Here is a 24,692-nt window from a genome sequence, read left to right on the forward strand (position 1 = left end):
ACGCATGTATGTATGCACACATGTATGTATACACACATGCATGTATACACATGTATGTAGGTATACACACATGCATGCATGTATGTATACACATGCAATTATATGCATGTACTTATATGCGCGTATATATATATGTGTGTGTGTGTGTGTATCTTCTGTTATATATGTGGCAGCATTTTCAGATGGAATGAGATACAATATACACGACTGTTTCACTTCATGATTGTGAAATTAGATTTAGAGAAAACACTCTGCTCTACAAAACAATTAGATACAGTTATAAATTTAATTTTTCTAAAACTTTACACTTGTCCTGACATGCCAAAAAACCACCCCCCAAAAAAAACCCCAAAAAAACTGAAGTCCAACAACAAAAAATCAAAAAGAAAGAATATTACGTAAACATTGTCACATGTTTCTTATGTAATTGATTTAGTTAACAATATCAAGCATAATCAGTTTACTATTTATTATCTATTGTATGTAATAATTCCTAGAAATGAAAAGCTATGTCAGTATTGCAAGATTCCAAATGATCTGCGCATTTCATATCATGACTGATCAGTAATGTGAAATAAACAGGGGGTGGGGAGTGCTTTGGTTTTTGGTGTTATTAATTAGTAATTAAAAAAAAAAAGTAAATTTGATTCGTATCATGTTTTCAATTGCCACACTTAAAATAAAAGCTAACCTCAGTGATTGGCACTTTTAATGTACGTCACCTTAATAGACCAACACAAAACGAGCTATTATATAATATATATATATATATAGCGGAGTAAACACATAAATGTGAAACAAGGTGGAAAAAGAGTACTCAAATACCAGTGGTAGAGTAGCTGCTTTAAATAAGGTATATATATATATATATATATATATTATTATATAATACCTCGTTTTGTGTTGGTCTATTAAGGTGACGTACATTAAAGTGCCAATCACTGAGGTTAGCTTTTATTATATATATATATATATTTATACACACACACACTGTTGTCTGGGGAGAGAGTCATTCTCTTTTAGTGCCTTATAATTTAACACACTCACCGGTAAAATTTCCACTTATTCTTTATTTTTCTAAAATTTTCGTTGCGTCTTGCAACCTTTTCAATAGTTGTTGTGTGTGTGTATACACACACACACACACACACACACACACACACCACACACACACACACACATAAATGTACAAACTTTGCGTGTGTGTGTGTGTATTTGAGAAAGAATGCGAAAATTTTTCAAGTTAGTGTTTTGAAATGAAATTAAAACCAGGTAACATTCACTGATAAACGAGGAATTCTCTTCAAGAGAGGAGCCTAAAATGTTTTTATTAAACATCACACAGGATGACGGGTGACTTCAAAGTTTTTGCCTGCTATTATAGCTCACCACTTGTTCATGCATGCATAGACACACAAATAGTGGATATGGGTGGCTGGAAAGATTGATTGATTACATAACGAAAGCTTAGTCAATGTTACATAACATAAAACCAAACAATATAATCAAAGTAAAACGTCAGCCTATATTTAAATATATGAAACATATTACGCCACACAGTAATACTGAAACGTTACATAATACTACATATAGTCAAAAATTTTAAGCGAATTACATAACAAGCACTGTTCTTTTCTCGTTTTAAACATTTAGCCTTTTCTGTGATAATTCCATTTACATTTATTAGCATGTTTGAAAAGAATATATAACTCAATTACTTGACTGGGATTTTATTTTTTTTCAGCTCCAGAAGTATGAAGTACTTAATTTTTTTTTTTTTTATTTCCCAAAAACTACTTGACCCCCCCCCCCGCCTTTTGAAGAATTGTCTTTTGAGGACCTGTTGAAAATAATCGTATAAAATTAGTTTTACCCGATTTTTTCCCTAGGTGAAAATGTCTGATGGGTTTGTTATCCATGCGTGACGTTCACAGCTGATCTAATTATACAATAATTGGGTTTTTTTTTTCTTTTTTTTTTTTTGACTGGGTGGGGTATTCATAGCCAAGGTCCAGTAATTTGTTAACGAAAAAATATTTATGTATCTAAACCGAAATAAGGTCCAAATATATAAAGTTATTTTTTTTAATTGTTTTCTATATTAATGTAGTATTTGATCGCATTTACTGTCTGGTACTTGGTGGGGTGGAGTTGTGAGATGATTACGGGCTTGCTGTTGTCCTCTAGCCCTAGGTCAGCTCTGATGGAGCGAACCTATGATCAAAAACAAAGCTTTCCGACCGTGAATCTCTCTCCTCTCTCTCTCCCCCTCTAGCAGTTTCTAGAACTACATTATATTGTGTGTCCTTCCTGTTTAAGGAGGCTCTTAGTATGTTTCAAAGGAAATTTGGCTGCTATTTCTTGCGGGCCAAACGACCGCGTAAAGACATTCCCTGGGTGGTTTGTGACGGTTACGTTTAGGTATGTATGGTAAGGAAGACAATTGCATTACGATTGTAGTTCATGGGATGATAGCGCTTAAATACAGAGCTAAGAAAGTGTGATATAATAATAGGTGTCAGACGGGAGAGACACTGAGCAATTTCAATGCGGTGGATGCCATTTTTAATGTGAGTAAATCCAACAAATAAATGACGCCATATACTGCAGGTAGTTTCAAATTCGAGATGTGTACTTAAATTCTTACTCCAAAAAAAGAATCTGAATTAAATTTTAAATTACAAACATTGAAACTGAAATTTACAAAAGCTTATCTCGATTAGATATCCTTTTCCATTTTTTAAAATTTGGTTTTGGGCATTCAATTTATCACTTATTCTGGTCCTCCTCCCATCCTACCCATGGTTTTAATTATCAACAGTTAAGTATTAGTATTATGAAATTTTGCTTGACTTTGCAAGGTTTAGGTCATAAAATATTATCAAGAAATCATTCCTAAGATATTCAACCTCAATTATATATGCGAGCGAGCGCACGCACTTACACACACATATACGCACGCACTTACACACACATATATACGCACGCACACATACACATACGCGCGCACGCACAGATATACGCACGTGCATACATACACATATACGTGCACACACACATACATATACGTGCATACATACACATATATACGTACACACGCACACAGACGCGCGCGCGCGCGCACACACACACTCGAAGACTTATTGCTAAGAGCTTCTTAAAATAGTTTTAAGAATTCTTGAGACAAAGATAAAAGAGCATATCAAATTAGGTTAAAACCTCTCAACAATGATTGCATTAGGACTTTTTTTTTCTCTTTATTGAATGGGTGAGGGGGTTCTGGAGAAAGGGATGTATGCTTATGGCTTTCACAGGCACTTAAACCAATATTTTTAAAGAAAATGTGTTGTTTGAAAACTGTAAAATAAATGGCCACAAATACAGAATACTGTTTTCAGTCTCTTTCATATTAAATAAAACAAAATCATCTCTTTTTGTATTTTTGATTGTGAAAAATAGTTTAAAAGACATCAGAACAATAGATCATAAGCAATTGTCTTGCGAGATAGGCGTGGAAAATATAAATAAAATTATGTATTCAATGTGCCTTAACAGATGTGCAAAATGTTTGGTTTTTGTAAAAACCGCACAGCATGCACCCACTAATGAATTGTGTTTGTGGATTGAGGAACAAATAATGCATTTTTGTATGTATGTATGAATGTATGTATGTATGTTAAGGTCCTGGGTTTGATCCCTCTGTACAACATCTAAGGTTGGGTGGATCCAAACTTTGTAAGAAAATATATTTTTTTAATAGTCTTTTTGGTTTTTTAACATCTAAAAAAATTTTCATTATACTTTCTTCCTGAAATATCTGTATGCTTTAATTTGACAAATTTTAACAAATGTGTAAATCTCTGAAACCTGACAAAATATATACAATATAAAAGAAAGGAAAGAAATGAGGAGACCACTATGTAGTCACTTAGTATTCTAGAAACAGAAGTCAAATTCCCATCTCGAATCAAAACCCATTGCCTCATAAGAACACATTAGATAATTTAGTTTCTAAATCTGCTTTCTCAAGGGGCGGAAGAAAAAACATGATGGTCAAGGCTGTAAGACTTTTGATCATAGTCTGCTTGCTATCTGACCTTTAATCATTTCTATAGTATCTTTGATCATAAACTTTGCTTATGGGTTGACCTTTAGGTTGTAATGCCTTTTGATCAAGGTCTGCCTATGAGCTAATCTGGCCTATACAACAAAATCAAGAAAAAGGACAAGTATCTGAAGAGAACTGGAACAATACCACAGAAACTTTGAAACAGCCTGCAAATACAAGTTCAGTTGGGAAAAATCTCTGCACAGCAGAAGCCAGCAGGTTACAGGGGGCATCAGGAGAGAATGCACAGTTTTGGGGCCTTCCTCTCGGTAGCCTTACAGCACACCAGTTCCCCCTCCTTCACCTATTGTTTCGACTGACTAGTATTCAACCATATGTCCATTTTGGGATTATCACCTCTCTAGCCAGATTTTGTTATTCCTTTTCGGCCATGTCCAATGGCTGGATCTCATTCAAGATGGCATTTGCTTGCCAATGTTGGTTACCAATTGATAGCAGCCACCATATCGGTCTGATTTCAATAAAACCCCTATATCCATCTTCTACAGGGATGTGTACTGCACTCCAACCATCTTCCATACAGTCTTCTAGCAGCTCATCATTACTCTCATCTTTCCTAACCTGGGCTGCATCTAAAATGTTGTGTGGAAAAATTAGTTCAACAAAACTACAGAACAAGTAAAAATCCATCAAACAATAAATATATTAAAAAAACCATCACTAATTGTCAATAGATATAGGCATGGCTGTGTGGTAAGAAGCTTGCTTCCCAACCAAATGGTTTCAAGTTCAGTCTCACTGCGTGACACATTGAGCAAGTGTCTTCTACTATAGCTTTGGACTGACCAAAGACTTATTAGTGCATTTGGTAGATGGAAACTGAAAGAAGCTTGTTGTATATATATGTGTGTGTGTGTGTGTGTGTGTGTGTATATATATTTGCGTGTGTATGTGTATCTATGTGTCTGTTTGTTCACCCACCACTGCTTGACAACCAGTATTGGTGTATTTACATCCCTGTGACATAGCAGTTTGACAAAAGAGAATGATAGAAAAAGTACCAGGCCTTTTTAAAAAATAAGTACAGGGTTGATTCATTCAACAAAAATTTCTTTGAAGGGTGTTTTGCAGTGACTGGGACCAAATGTTCCTCCATAGGACCTAAATGTGTTAGTGACATAAAATTAATCTTGGCAAATTTGATCTTATCCTATAATCATCAGTGTAATCTTAATAGTTTTAGTTTTGAGAACTTTAAATCAATAAAAATTATAGAGGGATCAAAATTTAAAATTTTCATGGGATTTCAATACCTAGTGAGTTATCTTTCTCTTTTTACTTGTTTCAGTCTTTTGACTACTGCCATGCTAGGGCACCTCTTTAACGGGTTTTTGTGAACAATTATTTTTTAAGTCTTGTATTTACTCTATTGATCTCTATTGCTGAACCAATAAGCTGTGGAAACAAGGAATTTGCATCGCCAGCCTGGAACCCTTATCTTGCTCAAGACATTTACCTATTTCTTTATTACCCACAAGGGGCTAAACATAGAGGGGACAAACAAGGATAGACAAACATATTAAGTCGATTACATCGACCCCAGTGCGTAACTGGTATTTAATTTATTGACCCCGAAAGGATGAAAGGCAAAGTCAACCTCGGCGGAATTTGAGCTCAGATTTAATGGCAGATGAAATACTGCATTTCGCCTGGCGAGCTGGGAGAAACGTTAGCATGCCAGGTGAAATGCAGTATTTTGTCTGCCATTACGTCTGAGTTCAAATCCCACGTGCTAACGTTTCTGCCAGCTCACCGCCTCAGGACATTTACCTCCTGGGAATTATTCGGAGATGTGCAATCAAGTGAATACCCTCCATCAGGCATCTACCATACTCTGAACGCCTTGCTTCCCTGGGCATAGATACATTGAAGCTCCAACATCTGGCAACTGACTTAGTAAATACCCACAAAATTATTAGCCATCGTGCCAGCAACCACCTTGAACACCTTTTTGAGCTCCATATATCTAACACAAAGGGCATGCCTACAAAGTCAGAAAACAGCTCCCATGACTGTCAAACATTTTTCACACTCAGTTGCTGAAGCATGGAACAAACAGTTGTTAGTTGCTGAGACATTGCATCCCTTAAAACTGCTATGCTTCTTGAAATTCGCTAACACTACACCTGATATCCCCGCCTTCATACGCATGCACACATGTATATCACGACTCAATCACTGTTCACTTTCCTGACTTTTATACATAATTTTATGTACTGTACATGCACTTTTGAGTTGTGGTGCACCTAAGCACTATACACAATGATTTCATTGTTATCATTATTATAAATAAGCCATCACTAGCTGTCAAGCAGCAGGAGGGTACAAACACACATTATCATCATCATGTAATGTCTATCTTCCATGCATGAATGGGTAGGACAGTTGACAGAAGACTACCCCATTATATATATGGGCAAGTGTCTTCTACTCTAGTCTCAGGCTGACCAAAGCCTAGTGAGTGGATTTGGTAGATGGAAACTGAAAGAAGCTTGTTGATATGTTTGTGTGTCTGTGTTTGTCCCCCAACATCACTTGACAACCGATGCTGGTGTGTTTATGTTGCCCCAAAACTTAGTGGTTCAGCAAAAGAGACCGATAGAATAAGTACCAGGTTTACAAGGAATAGGTCCTGGGGTCGATTTGCTCAACTAAAGGCAGTGCTCCAGCTTGGCTGCAATCAAATAACTGAAACAAGTAAAAGAATATAAAAATGTGTGAGTGTGGAGCATGATCTTTGAATATTTGGCCTCACAGGGGCAATGACAAGTGACCAAGACCTTTGGCGATATGCCGAGCTTGAGAAAACCCGTCAAGCCAAGTGAAATTGTAGTTGTGGCTGACGCCAGTGTCACGTAGCTGACACCTGTGCCAGTGATATGTAAAAAACACCCATTATACTCTTGGAGTGGTTGGCATTAGAAAGGGTATCCTGCTATGGAAACCATGCCAAATCAGATTGGAACCTGTTGCAGCTCTCCAGCTTACCAGATTTCAGTCAAACCGTCTAATCCATGTCAGCATGGAAAACATGCTAAATGATGATCACACACACATGCATGCGCACAATGGTCTTCTACACAGTTTTTGGTGTACCAAATTTATTCAAAGGGTATTGATCAGTCTGAGGCTGTAGTAGGAGACACTTGCTCAAGGTGTCTTGTAGTAGGATTGATCCTACAACCTTGCACTTACACACACAACCATGTCTGTGCTTGGTTAGGTGATGAATACTAAATATTTGTAAACTTATGTTCGCTTTTGAAAGTACCATGTGATAGATCCTTTGTAGATTTTGATGATAAGCATTCAGTTGTTTGATCAACTAAATTCCTATCATCATCATCATCATCGTCGTTTAGCGTAACTTGTATGAGGTTGTGTGTTCCAGACGTATACTTTAATGCAGGTCAAATCAAGGTGACACTGTCTTGACAATTCCAGGCACAATTGAGAGAGAGAGAGAGAGCACACTTGACCTTGGTACCCAACTGGTACATTGACTTCAAAAGGTAAACTTAGCAAGATTGGCTTCCACAAGATTGGCTTCCACAAGATTTGAACTCAAAGTGCTGGGGGCTGGAGTAAATACTACAATGGTTTATTCTGAGTCAATTTGCCATATGAACAGCTAGTGTACACAACAAAAATGTGCCATCTATGTAGGTATGGTAGTAGACCTTACTCAGATTAAAACGTTTATTATTAGATATTAAGAAGTAGGTGCAGGCATGGTTGTGGTAAAATTTGCTTCCAGCCATATGGTTCTGGGTTCAGCTCCACTGTGGCAAGTGTTTTCTGCTATAGCTCCAGGACAACCAAAGCCTTATAAGTGGATTTGTTTGATAGAAACTGAAAAAAGCGAGCTGGCAGAATCGTTAGCACGCTGGGCGAAATGCGGAGCCATATTTCGTGTGCCATTACGTTCTGAGTTCAAATTCCGCCAAGGTTGACTTTGCCTTTCATCCTTTCGGGGTCGATAAATTAAGGACCAGTTACACTCTGGGGTCAATATAATAGGCTTAACGTGTTTGTCTGTCCTTGTTTGTCCTCTCAGTGTTTAGCCCCTCAGAATGTAGTGGCAGGCGAAATACCGCTGAGCATTTCATCCAGCATGATAATGGTCCTGCCAGTTCGCCACCTTATGGAGATAATAATGCAAATAAACAGATAAAACCACTCTTTACCCTGCAGACTTAGTCTTTGATAAAGATTTCAGAGTGTAAGTTCAAATCTTTTGAGTGCCTACTGTTTTCTACATTGAGCATCTCTGGATCTCATCTGTTAACTCTAAGGTATATGAATACAACTGTATAAAAATTACTGTTATGTACTTACCATATAGCAAATATATAGTGTTTTAGGTATATGTAAGTAGAATCAACTTGGCTTTCATTTGTTCTTGTGTATGTATGTGTGTGTGTGCATTCAATATAGTGGCTTGCATTAGGAAGGGTGTCTACCTAGAGAAACCAATTGAAATGCCACACAAGTACCAGTCTGTGAGAGCAGTAGCTTACAATAAGAAATTATGTTGGCAAAGAAAAGATGTTCAACCCATGCCAGCACAGAAAGCAGTTGTTAAATGATGATAATAGTGCATACGATCTAGTTTCATCAACCTTATTAGAGTATTAGTTAAGTTAGTATTAGCACTTAATGTAGGAGGGCATTAAATGTTATCTAGAAACAGTTATCATTACAGAATTTCCCCAAACAAAATTTTGATCATGCATTTTTTTTTTATATCTAAAACAGTAAATTCCATAGCTCTTTGGCTCTCTTTTGGTCTAGGGTTTAAAGAATACAATAAATGAAGTCAGTGTTCAATTTGAATTGCAGAAAAAAAAATACAAAGTAAGATATAGAAAGGGGAAGTAGATAGTTTAGTTCTGGACAGAAAAGTGGTCAAATTTCTTTAGTTAAGGTTCTGATACATGGTTAAACAATTTTTTTAATGGTATTAAAAATTGTTTTTACTGAAAAAAAAAAAAATTTTTTTTAAATAACATGGTAAATAATAAAAATAAAAAAGAAATTAAATCCTGAAAAAGCCTCAAAAACAACTCTTTCAGACATTACTCCCGTTGCTAAAATATGAAATAACAACTTTTGTTGGCAAAAACAAGAATTAACTTGGATAATCTATGTTGGTTTTTGAAGAATTTACTATTCAAGGAATGCTGAGTAAGAGTATTCACCATAATCAGTGATGCACTTGCAGAAATTCTTTTGAACTGCAGGAGATTTCATAAACCTGTGATGCATAAGCTCCAAATTATAGCATTGTGCAGATGAAGTGAATCAACCACCACTAGCACCATCTCCAGACTACATATTTGTCTATCACAGTTAATACACTTCTACTGCTAATGTGAACTGAGGCATGTCCTCAGAGAGATTGCAAACTATATGTTGCAGTGTACTTTTTTTCAGTCTATTTTGAATGATAGAGTGGTTTATACTAGCAACATTATGTAAGAATTAGATAAAATATACGGTAAAAAGAGGCCCAACAAATTAATCCAACTATTGCTAATATGAATAATGAATTTTAAGCTGTAAAAAGCATTGGGTGGGGTAAGCAACGAGCTTTTCTTTTTTTCCTTTTTCTTTTTTTGCTGTTTATTAGTTATATAACCAGAACAATTTTATTCTAGCAGTAGTTCAAAAATGTGTTACATAATAACAACTGCACTATCAGTTGAATATTTCTTTTTCTTTTTTTCTTTTCTCTTTTTTTTCTTTTTTTTTTTTTGGCGGTTGTCATCACCACATCAACTTTGTTATTATCAGTTAAATAATTTTTTTTTAATATTATATTGTTCTGAAAAACATCAGACATGTTGGTGTCAAACATTCCAACTAGGACCATCCTGTCTTTTTAAAATTAACCTATCCTTTTGTATGACAGTATGGTGTGATTAGGAGGATCATTCATCTTTTCATATATCTTTATCCTGTGGACATATTTTGTCCTGCAATGTTTCATTTTGTAATATCTAATATAACTGTTCTCATGAAAAATGTTGAAATGCCATTTTGTTGTTTGACATGCAGTAAGTATTTGAAAAAAATCATTAAAATTTTTTTTTAAATAAATATTTACAATGTTCTGAATTTTCTATTAATTCATTAGGGAGGGTCAGTGTATTTAACAGCATCCCTTTGAGATTAAGAGGACAATAGGTGACTCCAGTAATTAACAATGGATTTGTTATGTAATTACTTAAAATATGGTGCAAATTCTAGTTGTAAGGTAATTCCTTGAAAATAAGTTTGTGTTTTGGATGAATAAAAGAAAATATGTTGACTAAAATTGGAACATTAAGTGCTAATACTAACTTAAATAATACTCTAATAAGGTTGATGAAACTAGATAGTATGCACTATTATCATCATTTAACATCTGCCTTGTGTGCTGGCATGGGTTGAACATCTTTTCATTGCCAACATAATTTCTTATTGTAAGCTACTGCTCTCACAGACTGGTACTTGTGTGACATTTCAATTGGTTTCTCTAGGTAGACACCCTTCCTAATGCAAGCCACTGTATTGAATGCACACACACACACACACACACACACACACATACACAAGAACAAATGAAAGCCAAGTTGATTCTACTTACATATACCTAAAAATTTATTAATATTTTTTTTTGTATAAATAAAAAAAAATCATTTGACAATAAACTATGAAATTATTTGCAGGAATTATAATGCTGTAGTTGGAGTTCTAGTTTGAACAGATAAATTAAAATTCAGCATAACATGAAAAACATTTGAAATACACATAACTGTAGCAATGTTGTAAATTAAAATAAGGAAGTTTACTAAATATATCTTGAATGAAAATCTCAGAGCTATATTATAGCATTTGAAATATAAGCTGTGTGTGTTTAAATATTGTACCTTCTCAAAGTGTAAGGAAATTTCTTTTTTTTTTTCCGCATAACTGGCATGTAAAAAGTACCTTTCTAGCATTGGGCCTCATGGAGGCAATATGGCCAATGCAAGTGGGCTTCACAGAGGCAATGACAAATGACCAAGACCTTTGGTGTTATGCCTTGCTTGAGAAGACCCATCAAACCAAGTGAAATCGTAGTCATGGAAGATACTGGTGTCGTGCAACTGGCACATGCTGATGGGACATAAAAGCACCCATTACCCTTTCAGAGTGGTTGGCATTAGGAAGGGCATCCAGCCATAAAAACCATGGCAAATCAAACTGGAGTTTGGTGCAGCTCCTCTGCTTACCAGCCCTGGTTAAACCATCCAGCCCATGCCAGCATGGAAAATGGATGTTGATGATGATGATGATTATCCTTTTGCCTATCCAAAACATTTTCATACACTTGTCTTAGACATCCATATTTGTATTCAGGCTCTTAGTTAGCCCTTGTTTCATGCACTCTGGGTAATATAAAGCTTTTCTTTCATAAGTCTCAAGTTACTCAGGTGGTTGAAGAAAATTAAGAATGTGTATCATATATTGCATGAACACCAGGGAAAAATGCCCTCCATAACACGTGTAATACAGAGGACAAACAGTGTTAATTGAACAATGCCATAATTTCTTATGCATGTTACTAATTTATGGCTTACACGATTAAATTTCCTCTTGAAATTTCATAACATCACTTCCAAATATTTTAATGCAATGTGTGCTCACTGGTTTCTATGTAACAAGTGTTAACTGCAAAGATAGCAGCAGTTGGCCATTAATAACGGCTGAATTGAACAAACCTTTTCTAGAGTTAGCATCAACCAGACAGGTGTTCATAGCATCATAGCATTATATAATATATATATATATATATATATATATATATATATATCGTGGCCGTTCGTCAGCCTCATCTGGCACCTGTGTCGGTGGCACATAAAAAACACCATCCGAGCGTGGCCGTTCGTCAGCCTCATCTGGCACCTGTGTCGGTGGCACATAAAAAACACCATCCGAGCGTGGCCGTTCGTCAGCCTCATCTGGCACCTGTGTCGGTGGCACATAAAAAACACCATCCGAGCATGGCCGTTCGTCAGCCTCATCTGGCACCTGTGTTGGTGGCACATAAAAAACATCATCCGAGCGTGGCTGTTCGCCAGCCTCGTCTGGCACCTGCGTCGGTGGCACATAAAATCACCCACTACACTCTCGGAGTGGTTGGCGTTAGGAAGGGCATCCAGCTGTAGAAACACTGCCAGATCTGACTGGCCTGGTGCAGCCTTCGGGCTCCCCAGACCCCAGTTGAACCGTCCAACCCATTCTAGCATGGAAAGCGGACGTTAAATGATGATATATATATATATACATGCATGCATGCATACAGACACACACAAACAGGACCATATCCCACAATGCTTTTGCAGTGCCAATGCTAGTACTAACATTTGGAATATTGGACTGGACACTTGACAAAATATGCAGCCTAGACATCAAAATCAGAAAAGTACTAGCCACCACTGGCAACTTCCATATTAATAGTGACACTGATAGGATCTATGTGAAATGAGATGGTGGAAGTAGGGGTATAAAGTCAGTCCAAACAACCTTTGAATGTCGCATTGTATCACACAGACAACACCTGCTGAACAGTAAAGAAAGAAATGAGTACATTCCATGCATATTCAAAAGTGATAGTAACAACATCTTCAGAGTTGGAGAACTACTGTGCAAGTACTTTGAGAATACAATTGTCTCATGCGAACTAAAGGAGGCTGAACTGGCCTACTTAAACAGAAGCCTGGAGGAGAAGCAGACATCATACTTACGAAAAGCAATGCATGGGTACATATTCTGTAAGTTAGGGGGCAACAAGAGCATTGATAGGAAGTGTAGCCTCTCTTGGACTTGTGATAAATAGATTACATCCCACCTAAAAGATATGCCTTTGCTATCCATAAACAGGGCATAGTCCTTAAATACCTGATAAGCAAGAGGGACAAAGACATCACCAAACCTCCATGCTGTAATAAAAAATGTTGCCTCTGCTATGCAGGTGTGAAAAATATTACCCACATCAGCAGCTGCCCCAAAATGTCTATGAGACACTTACCTGCCTCTGAAGTATGATATAGTTGCAAAGACTATTTACAATGCTATCTGCAGGAAGAACTGCCCTGATGTATACATCAAAGGCATGTCAGAACCTGCAGGTATTCATGCCTTTAAAAACAAGGAATACTGGTGGAATACTCCAATAAAAAACAGCAACTCATTGCAAACATAAGAGACCTGATATTGTTCTGTTGGACAGGGAGCTAAAGTCATGCTCTGTTGTGGAGGTCAGCTGCCTGGCAGATGCGAATGTACACTCAAAAGTCCAGGAAAAAGAGAGAACTTATAGCTCTTGTACCTTGACTTTAAATTCTCGTTTGTACCCATCGTCATAGGTACATTATGTTATGTACCAACAAATTTACACAATAAACTAGAAATACTCAATTTCACAAAGAGCAAAAGAAACTGACGCAATTTCTCCAAATCCAACCTATTAGTGGCACAGGGAAAATTTTCGTTAGACATTCCCAAAATTCTCCATCAGATTTTTATGTGATTAGATGCTCACACTTGGGTGTATGAACTTACATTTCAACCAACTCACCAACATATTTACAAACGGCAGGAAATCTCTTAAGTCTTGCTTTGTTAGCCCCTGGCTTGAACTCTCTTAAGATCTTTAATAAAACTCAAGGGAAAAACATGCATGCTTACATATGTGCATACATGCATAACTGTACATACATTGCATACAGTACATTGCATTGCACACATACATTATATGCACTGCACTACAACACTGCGCTACATGCACTACATACATACACTAGATACATACGCACATACGTACACTGCATAACGCATGTGCACCCACTACGCACACATGCATGCTCACTACACACGCACCAACACTACACACACCCACACTACACTACATGTACACACACGCTACAACTACACACACTACATACACTCCCCCCCACACACACTACATGCATACACACGCACACACTACATGCATACACACATACACACTACATGCACATACTACATGCATACACACACACTACAAACATACATACACACACACTACAAACATACATACACACACACTACATATACACACACACTACATATACACACACACTACATATACACACACACACTACATATACACACACACACTACATATACACACACACACACACACTACATACACACACACTACATATACACATACACACACTACATATACACACACACACACACTACATATACACACACACACACTACATATACACACACATACACTACATATACACACACACACACTACATATACACACACATACACTACATATACACACACACTACACATATACTCTACATATACACACACACACACACATATACACACACACACACACACACACATACACACACACACACACTCTGCATACATACAAATGGATGTATACATACACATATGTGGCCCAGCAGTAAAGTTATCCTGGACTGCCTTTTTTTTTCTACTTTCATTACCAAACTTACCACACCTCAACTTCAAACTTCTCTAGAACTCCCTCTCTGCCAGTAACATCATGTAAATGATCAAACTGAACAGTAAATGCATCATCAACCTTAAACAAAGGAGCTCCTTCATGGGCACCTGACTTACTAGAAACAGCAACCAAATCTTCCCCCAGGCCACAGCTTACTGGCTATGCCATGATAAAGGAAGACAGTGTAGTCTCTGATATACAAAAACAGGCTGGTTACAGTGAGAACATTTTTCATTGGTTGGGGGATAAACAATGACAACTTTAGTGTGATACGGCCTGAAAAAATTTATGGGTTGTACCATCAATCCTCAGACTAAATAAAAAATGTTAAAAGGAAGGCATAACTATTTGGAAACTTGGAAATACTCTCATTTACTTGTTTCAGTCATTTGACTGTGGCCATGCTGGAGCACCGCCTTTAGTCGAGGAAATTGACCCCAGGACTTATTCTTTGTAAGCCTAGTACTTATTCTATCGGTCTCTTTTGCCGAACCACTAAGTTACAGGGACGTAAACACACCAGCATCGGTTGTCAAGCGATGTTGGGGTGGGGGGGACAAACACATACACACATATATATATAAACATATATATGACAGGCTTCTTTCAGTTTCCGTCTACCAAATCCACTCACAAGGCTTTGGTTGGCCCGGGGCCAAAGTAGAAGACACTTGCCCAAGGTGCTACACAGTGGGACTGAACCTGGAAGCATGTGGTTGGTATGCAAGCTACTTACCACACAGCCACTCCTGCGCCTAAAATAGTCCATTTTCTTGAATATGATATGCCACTCTTCCATCAGGTATGAAGCCAAATTGTATATATTTTATCCTATAGTTGTTGGGTATTTGAGTAGTAGACCTTTATTCCAGCTAGTGTTTTGTGACTTGATTGATACAAGTAACTGTCCTTGTACTTTAAAGTGAATGGTTACCAATCCTAATTTCTTAATGATAAATGTAATCTCACATAATTATTGTATAATGAATGATTGAGAAGAATTGACTTTGTTGCTTTCAGATGTTACGTGTGTAAAGAGGTGTTTATAGAACCAATTACTTTATCTTGTGGGCACACCTTCTGCACAAAGTGCCTTACCACTGACATCTTGTCGTGTCGGGTGTGTGGAGCAACAGAATATGCAAGAGGACAAACTACATTGGTACTTTGTAACTTGGTGGAGAAAATTTTCCCAAGACATGTTTGTGCTGAGAAGCTGCTCATGAAAGGCAAACAACTGGTGGAAGACGGAGACTACATTCAAGCAATAGATGTATTTACAAAAGCTCTGAATGAAGGTATTTTCTGCTTTTTGTTATTTCTTCAAAAACATTTTAATTAGTTTCATTAGCTTTTTTTTTTGTTTGGATATTTTTTTTTATTTTACAATGAGATACTTATTTAATACCTTGTATATCATTGAGAATTAATGTAACTGTAGTTTAATGGTTGAAACAAAAAGAAAACATTTGTTTTTAATAAAAACAATTTAAAAAATAATTAATAAAAAAAAATCTGTGAACATAATGTGTCTGTTTGTCCCCCCAACATCGCTTGACAACCGATGCTGGTGTGTTTACGTCCCCGTAACTTAGCGGTTCGGCAAAAAAGATACCAATAAAATAAGTACTGGGCTTACAAAGAATAAGTCCTGGGGTCGATTTGATCGACTAAAGGCAGTACTCCAGCATGGCCACAGTCACATGACTGAAACAAGTAAAAGAGAGTAGAGAGTATAAATGTAGATGAGTCTAATTATGGCTTTAGCTTAGATTACATAGACTTTTAAAAATGCATTGTTATGATTATTATTATTGTTAAAGCTTTGGATAGAACGCCTTGCGATATTTGTTTTGACACTCAACATTCTGAGTTCAAATCTTGTTGAGGTTAACATAGTGTTTCATCTTTTTAGCATCAATAAAAAGTAGTAACCTGGGAGTGGGGATGATGGATTGGCAGAATTGTTAGAGCATTTCAGATACAATCCTTTGCAGTATTTCATCCTGCTCTTTATGCTGGAAGTTTAAATTCCTCTGAGGTCAACTTCACCTTTCATTCTGCTGAAATCAATATAATAAAGTACCAGTCAAGTACTAGGATCAGTGGTTCGATGTTATTGACTAACACCCTCCAAAACTTGTAAACTATTATTGTTGTTCCAACATTATTATTGGCAATGAACTGGCAGAATCATTAGCACACCAGGCAAAATTCTTCATGGTGTTTCATCAGTCACTACGGACACACATAAGCTATGGACACATAAGATGTGCAGCAATATCAAAGGGAGGCTAACTGGGAAGATAGTTAGTTTTTGTATGTGGCAAATGCTCAGGTGCTATAAAGCACTGAAAATGTGCAGAGAACAGCTTCTGTCACATTCCAGGGAGCAAAACTACAAGTAGTTGATAGCTTCTGTTATCTAGGAGACCAAGTCAGTAGTTGGGCTGGATGCTCTGAAAGTGTAGCTGCTAGAATAAGAATAGCTTGGGCAAAGTTCAGAGAGATCCTGCCTCTGCTGGTGACAAAGGGTCTCTCACTCAGAGTAAAAGGTTGACTGTATGACGCATATGTGTGAACAGCCATGCTACATGGCAGTGAAACGGGCCGTGACTGCTGAGGACATGCGTAAGCTTGCATGGAATGAAGCCAGTATGCTCCACTGGATGTGTAATGTCAGTGTGCATACACGACAGTGTAAGCACCCTGAGAGAAAAGTTGGATTTAAGAAGCATCGGATGTGGTGTGCCAGAGAGACGACTGTGCTGGTATGGTTATGTGTTGCGAATGAATGAGGACAGCTGTGTGAAAAATTGTCACACCCTAGCAGTTGAGGGAACCTGTGGAAGAGGCAGACCCAGGAAAACCTGGGATGAAGTGGTGAAGCACGACCTTTGATCATTGAGCCTTATCGAGGTAATGACAATTGATCGAGACCTTAGGAGATATGTTTTGCTTGAGAAGACCCGAGAAGCCAAGTGAGACCATGGCCCATGACTTATGCCAGTGGGTGTAACCAGTTTACTTATGAATATCCCTCACTCATTAGACAATAAACTTTGCTTGTGAAGACCTATTGAGGCAAGTGAAATCAAAATTGCTGATGTAGCCGATGACAGTACTGCCTGATTGGTTCTCATGCCAGTGGAACATTAAAAGCACATCCGAACGTGGGGTGTAACTGGCCCACTTATGAGTACCCTTCATTCATTGGACAATGAACTTTGCTTGTGAAAACCTATTGAGGCAAGTGAAAACAAATCAAAATCACTGAAGTGGTCAATGACAGTACCGCCTGATTGGCACTCGTGCCAGTGGAATGTTGAAAGCACATCCGAGCGTGATCATTGCCAGGGCAACAGATTGGCTCCCATGCCGGTGGCATGTGAAAAGCACCATTCAAGCGTGATTGTTGCCAGAGTCGCCCTACTGGCACATGTGCTAGTAGCACATGAAAAATAGCATTTGAGAGTGGTCGTTCCCAGTGCCGCCGGACTGGCTCCTGTGCAGGTAGAACGTAAAAAACACCTTTTGAGCGTGTTCATTGCCAGAACTGCCTGACTGGCCCTTCTGCTGGTGTCACGTAAAAGCACCCACTACACTCTCGGAGTGGTTTGTGTTAGGAAGGGCATCTAGCTGTAGAAACTTTGCCAGATCAGATTGAGCCTGGTGCAGCCTCTGGCTCACCAGTCCTGTCAAACCGTCCAACCTATGCCAGCATGGTAAGCGGACATTAAACAATGATGATTATGACTACATTCTGAGTTCAAATTCTGTCAAAGTTGACTTTGCCTTTCATCCTTTTGGGATCGATAAATTAAGTACAAGTCAAGTACTGAGGTTTGATGTGATCAATTGTCCCCCTCCCCACAAAAATCCAGGCCTTGTGCCGATAGTAGAACAGATTATTATTATTATTATTTACTGCTTTAGTAGTTCAGTGTACAAATATGTCTGTCATTATTAGTTGGCAGACTCATTAGAAAACTGGATAAAATGCATGCAGTATTTAATTATAGTTCTTGATGTTCTGAGTTTAGATCCCATCAAGGTCAAATTTCATCCTTCAGTTTTCTGCCATCAATAAAATAAAGTACCAGTCAAAAACTGGGATTAATTAAAACCACTTTTCATTTCCACAAAATTTCTGACCTTGTGTCTCTGTTAGAAACCTGTATTATCAAATTGACAATTGGTAAAGCATTGATATTTAGCCAATTCCCTTCATATGCTGAGTTAAAATCTTGTCAAAATTGATTTCACTTTCATCCTTTGTGTGGAGTGAGAGGGAGGAAGCAATAAAATAAGTACTGTCATTTATTCCCTTAGTTTTAAAGATCTTATTCTGGAAAATGTTGCACTTACATGTCAAACAGATTCTGTTTTAATCTGCACTTACATGAAGTCCCTAATACAATTTTCATTTCAGTAATCTCCCCCCTCCCTCCACACACAAACAATGCACACATGTGATGTATTCTACTCTAAGTTTAATTTCTATACCTATTTTCCTAATTTGTTAATATGTAGTGCCCACGAAAAGAGGACAATTAGAAAATTATAGAGAAAGAAAAGTAGATTAGACAGACCCATTTAGTCTTGCCTTGCTGAAGACTTGACAAGCTCTATAGACTTGGCCTCATGAAAAATGCACCCAGTACACTCCATAAAGTGATTGGTGGTAGGAAAAGCATTCAGTCACAGAAACCAAGCCAAAATGACATATACAAGTATATAAGAGTAGATGCTCTCAATAACTGATTTTGGCCATGATGGTCCATCCAACCTATTGTACCAGTGTGGAACTATTCACATATAAACTTTGCATGAATCTGAACTATTGCATAATTTGCTTTTATGATGTTTTCCATCCATATTGTTTATCGTATTTGATAGTAATTAAGAAGTGTAGAATAAACTTTAAACTTAATGCATTAATTGGTTAAATACCATTCCTAAACATGCTACCAGAGCTTCTGATAATGCCTGTCTTTATATACATTTTGTCTACTCTTTCCAAATATGCTATTGTTGTTCATCCTATCAGGTTTCCATCTCTAGATTCAATTGATTTTATTGTAATGTTTTCCTCCTTGTCTCTCATTTTTTTTTTCTTTTTTCCAATCAATAGCTCCATCATCTCACCTTGTTTTGATCAATCGCAGCATGGCATACACTTCTATTGGCAAATATACCCTTGCTTTGAATGATGCCGAAGCGGTAATAAAGCTGCAGCCAACGTGGTCTGAAGTAAGAACATTTTTTATGTTTTATTATTTACTTTCTGCTTTTAAAAAAAATTACTTAGATTCCGTATTTTGATATTTCAAGAAATAAAAGAAAAAAAATTAGAATTTATACAAATAAATTTTTTTACTAATTGTTTCTGATTAAATTTTCCATAGTTGATTCTTAATCTTGTAGTTCTTGAAACCAAAATATTGTACATCTATTGTTATTCTTCCCACTCCAGAAGTGTGTTGGTAGGGTCAGTCAGTTCTGGACACAGGCGTGAGGAGGTGCAAGATTCTCTTTTGCTTATGCATGTTAATGAGGCAGCACCAAAAATATCTTTGTGCCAGAGCATTAATAACACCATGCCATGCCACTGCCCTGTCTCTCCTATATATTCAGCCAAAAAGTGGTGGGGAATTAGATATTGCTATTTAGCCCTGTTTGATTGCTTGAGTGAGTGTTTGCTCAGATATATCAATACCTATTGAAAGTATGAAGTCTGAATTTTTTGCCAATAATTGTTTAATCTTAGCTTTTTTCTGTTGGAGTGGGTGGTGCAAAAATTTACTTCGTTATTAAATTTAATATGTGCTGAATGAGTCACATGTTAAACAAAATAAAATCAATTGCAGGAACAATAAAATACAATAGAAACACATTCACACACACACACACCACACACACACACACACACACAAACAAAACAATTTATTTCAGATATACCTGACTATGATATTTAGTCAGACAAAATACAATTTACTATTATTGATCACACCCACGTAGGATGAATGTTTCTTTGCTTTCCATTGATCAATTATTTAGTTAATATTTCCTCTGACTAGGCCAGTAGACTGACAAAAACCATTAGAGCATTAGACGAAATGTTTATTTTTATTGGTTACAAACTTTTATGTTCTGAGTTCAAATCCTGCCAAAGTCAATTTTTCCTTTTACCTTTCTTGGGTCACTGAAATAAAGTACCAGTCAAATTTATAGTTGTCATCATCATCATCGTTTAGCTTCTGCTAATCTTAAAAAGTAGCTTTTTATAAATATATATATATGTATATATATAATTAATAAGAGGAATGACCACTAAAGTGGAATCCTATATGCTAAAAATAGACGTCAAATCGCCATACCACAAAGTGTGTGTTCTCAAGAAAAATAAATTTAATTTAATATATTTATATATCATCATCATCATTTAACATCCATTGTCCATATTGGCATGGGTTGGACAGTTTGACTAGGGCTGGTAAGCTAAGGTGCTGCACCAGACTCCAGTCTGATTTGGCATTATTTCTACAGCCGGATGCCCTTAACGCCAACCACTCTGAGAGTGTAATGGGTGCTCTTATGTGCTGCCTGTACATGTACCAGTTGCATGACACCTGTATCTGCCATGACTATGCTTTCTCTTGACTTGATGTGTCTTTTACTCAAGCATAGCATATTGCCAAAAGTCTGTCATTACATATAAATGTGTATCAAAAACACTAGAAAATAGGGAAAGGTGATGTACATTGAACATAACCCTAAATTTTGAATTTTAGATAATTAGCATTTATTTCCATGTTGTTGTGTGTAATGGGGTGATCAAGGTGGGGTGCAGGAAGACTATTTATCCTGAAATGCATTCTACAGGAAACTCATGATTGGCAACAAGCAGGCTAGCATAATTTATCCTGTGACCCAAAGGATTGCAGTGGGAATATTACATTAGCTTAATGGTTAATTCTGGTAAAGCAAAGTAGTGGGGAACAACTTTAAAAATCAAAATAATTAAAAATTAAACAAGAACATGTAATGGATAATTTTTATCTTTAGCAAGTACATAGCAATTCTGGATTTGTTTCAGTCTTCTTAGACCTCATTACCACTCGTCTTTGTTACTTTCTATGATTTAGGGTTTAGTAAGTATTAGTACAGCTTTTGTTCTCTGAAGAGGTCTAATAAGGCATAAATATGTACATAATTGTCATTGAGCATACCATAGATATGAGTTGTCTCCCTTGTCTTGGCCAAAATGAAAGATTGAATCAACAGTTTTACTCCAATTTTAATTAATTTTGCTCAAGTAATAATTAGTTTTACTCAGTTCTAATTAATTTTTCTTTGCTAGACTATTTTCTGTACATAATAGGATGGCAAGTTAGATGTACAGTAGAAGTCTTGAAAGCTTTGGATATTTAGTTTGTAATTTATGATTGCTTGTTTTATCGACTGTCTTTCCTATGAAGTTTTCAACTCTCTGAAGAATATTTTGAATGTTAGCAACTAGAATTGTAGCTATCAGATGAAGGTTACACACTGGAAATATTCTTTTGCCACCATGGGCTATATCAAGAAATATGGCATACATACAATAATTATGATTTAATTTTTATCAAATTTCTCCTCTTTCACTCCCTTCCTCTTTCATTCTCCTCTTGTGCTCTCTTTCCCCTCCCTTCCCTCTCTCTCTACTCTCCTCTCTCTCTCCTCACTCTCTCCTCACTCTCTCCTCACTCTCTGCTCTATCTCTCCTCTCTCTCACTCATTCTACTCTCACTCACTCTCTCTCACTCTGATAGTTGCTATCTCTGTACAAAGAAATCACTCTATATTTTACTGTCAATCAGAAGCACTTTCAGCATGTAGACACAGGTTCTATAAAACTTTTAAATATAAAAGATCCAATAAAGATTTACATTAGCGTCTATTATTTATTAAAGTAATGATATCAAAATGAGATAATTATAAATAGATTGGTAGATATAGTAACTAAAATTTTTGACTATAAACATGTTTACACAACATATTATACATTAAACGATTGATAAATTGGTTTTCTCAGAATTTGAACCTGTACATATTTAACCTGCAATAAATCAACCTTTACAGTTGTAATAAAAGAAAAAGAAAAAATTTAAAATTTAAATTGGTATCTTCCAGTTATACAAATAAAAACATAATAGTAATACTTTGACCACCAAAATCAATCTTCTACATATCAAATATGGAATGCAGGATAAGGTACTGCTTACGCAAAATTGTTGTGGATTACAGAGCTGAACTTACCAACGATATATATACAAACTTTAAAATTTTCATACCAAAGTCTACCTACCTAAATCAAAACCAGTAAATTTTAATTTATTTTTCAAAACTACTTTTTCATATATTTTTCTGATTTTTAAAATAACATTTGATATATTATACAAACTTTACCTTTCCCATCTCTAACAAGCGGAAGTATTGTCTATCAGTGTGTATCAATAATAGATTCCATTATAATGACAAAACTTTCATGAAACGATCATAAGTTGTATTAATTAACAAACTTTTAAACTGTCATATTTCATATATTTACATATATTTTTAATACAATACTATTTTAGACATATATCTTTTTTTATACTATTATTTCAAAATACAGTATATATAATCGCTCATATTAAATGTCTAAATACTTTATAGTATTAATATTTTTGACACTTTATACAAAGAGCACTCATTATAAATTCAGTGTATAATATTCTGACAGAATATATTTAATTAATGATACATATAATGTAAAATGTAACATCTTTCTTTGTTTTCTTGCTTTCATTAAACATTTTTTCCCTTTTTCATTTTAGGGATACTATAAGAAAGGTGTTGTATTGTATGAAATGCAGAGATATACAGAATCTGTGTCTAGTTATCTTGATTGTTTAACAATCAATCCTTCAAGTAGTACATCAAAAAAGCAGCTAATGATGGTATGGAATATTGTAATATAATTTCATATTCTTTTTAGTTGTTTTGATTCCTTAAATCTAACTAAAAATCAATTGATTTGTTGGTTTTTAGAACAAATTATTCCCTATTTGTAAACATGTTAACTATCAAATATCTGTGTGTGTGTGTGTGTGTGTGTGAATTATTATTAATGGCAGGAAGTGAGACAGAATCATAGTTATGTACATAGGTAAAACAAAAAAGACAGTGTAATGAGACAAAAAACACTAGGTCGTAAGATCACAGTTTCGATTCTCAGACCGAGCATTGTGAGTGTTTATTGAGCGAAAACACCTAAAGCTCCACGAGGCTCCGGCAGGGCGTGGTGGCGATCCCTGCTGTACTCTTTCGCCACAACTTTCTCTCATTCTTTCTTCTGTTATAAATTATATTTGTGCATACATATTTGTCCTACATCACAAATATAATACTGCATGCTCTAGCTCCAAAAGAAATACTTGTGCAGTATCTTTTAAGAAATACCTGTGGAAATACTTGTGCAGTTTCTTTTAAGCCATTTTATTTTTTTAACGAGATTATCAAGTTCTTTCACATTATACCCGAAGAAGGTAAAAACTATGTTTCTTGTTGAGACAAATTAAATTTGATTACACTTTCATAAATAGACAGATTCCAGCCATCTGAAGTGTACAGCATAGATTCTTAAGTTTGTTCTTGCAAGAAGAGGACTAAAATCATATCTGTAGCTTCAAACAGCAGATAGTCATATCTGTACTACAAGTAGAGAAGTGTATTTCAGACAAAGCCTGTTAGAAAATATTTACAGCGAAGTAAAAATGATGGAAGCTGTTGTTTCTCATTAACTTTCAAAACAGCAAACTCTTCTTGCATGCGGTCTATTATCTCACAGTGATTTTGTGACTAAAATTTAGTGAAGACCTATCTGAAGATGCCACCTTCAGCATGGCTCTCATTCCTATTAAGTACAAAGTTTTGGCAATAGGTGCAGAAGAATTGCATAAATATGGTTTGTAT

At 36.2% G+C, this 24,692-nt stretch overlaps 1 protein-coding gene across 1 annotated transcript in view; it reads left to right on the plus strand.

Annotated features, from left to right (window-relative positions):
• The window catches only part of LOC115212831 (LON peptidase N-terminal domain and RING finger protein 1), a 57,204-nt gene that overhangs the window by 20,955 nt on the left and 11,557 nt on the right, over positions 1-24,692 (plus strand). The window contains exons 2-4 of the mRNA XM_029781602.2: positions 15,714-15,991; positions 19,828-19,946; positions 23,555-23,677. Coding sequence (XP_029637462.1) covers positions 15,714-15,991; positions 19,828-19,946; positions 23,555-23,677 — 520 coding nt within the window. The remainder of the gene's footprint in view (positions 1-15,713; positions 15,992-19,827; positions 19,947-23,554; positions 23,678-24,692) is intronic.

The sequence above is a fragment of the Octopus sinensis genome, linkage group LG6, assembly GCF_006345805.1.
Source record: "Octopus sinensis linkage group LG6, ASM634580v1, whole genome shotgun sequence".
NCBI classification, from domain to species: domain Eukaryota; kingdom Metazoa; phylum Mollusca; class Cephalopoda; order Octopoda; family Octopodidae; genus Octopus; species Octopus sinensis.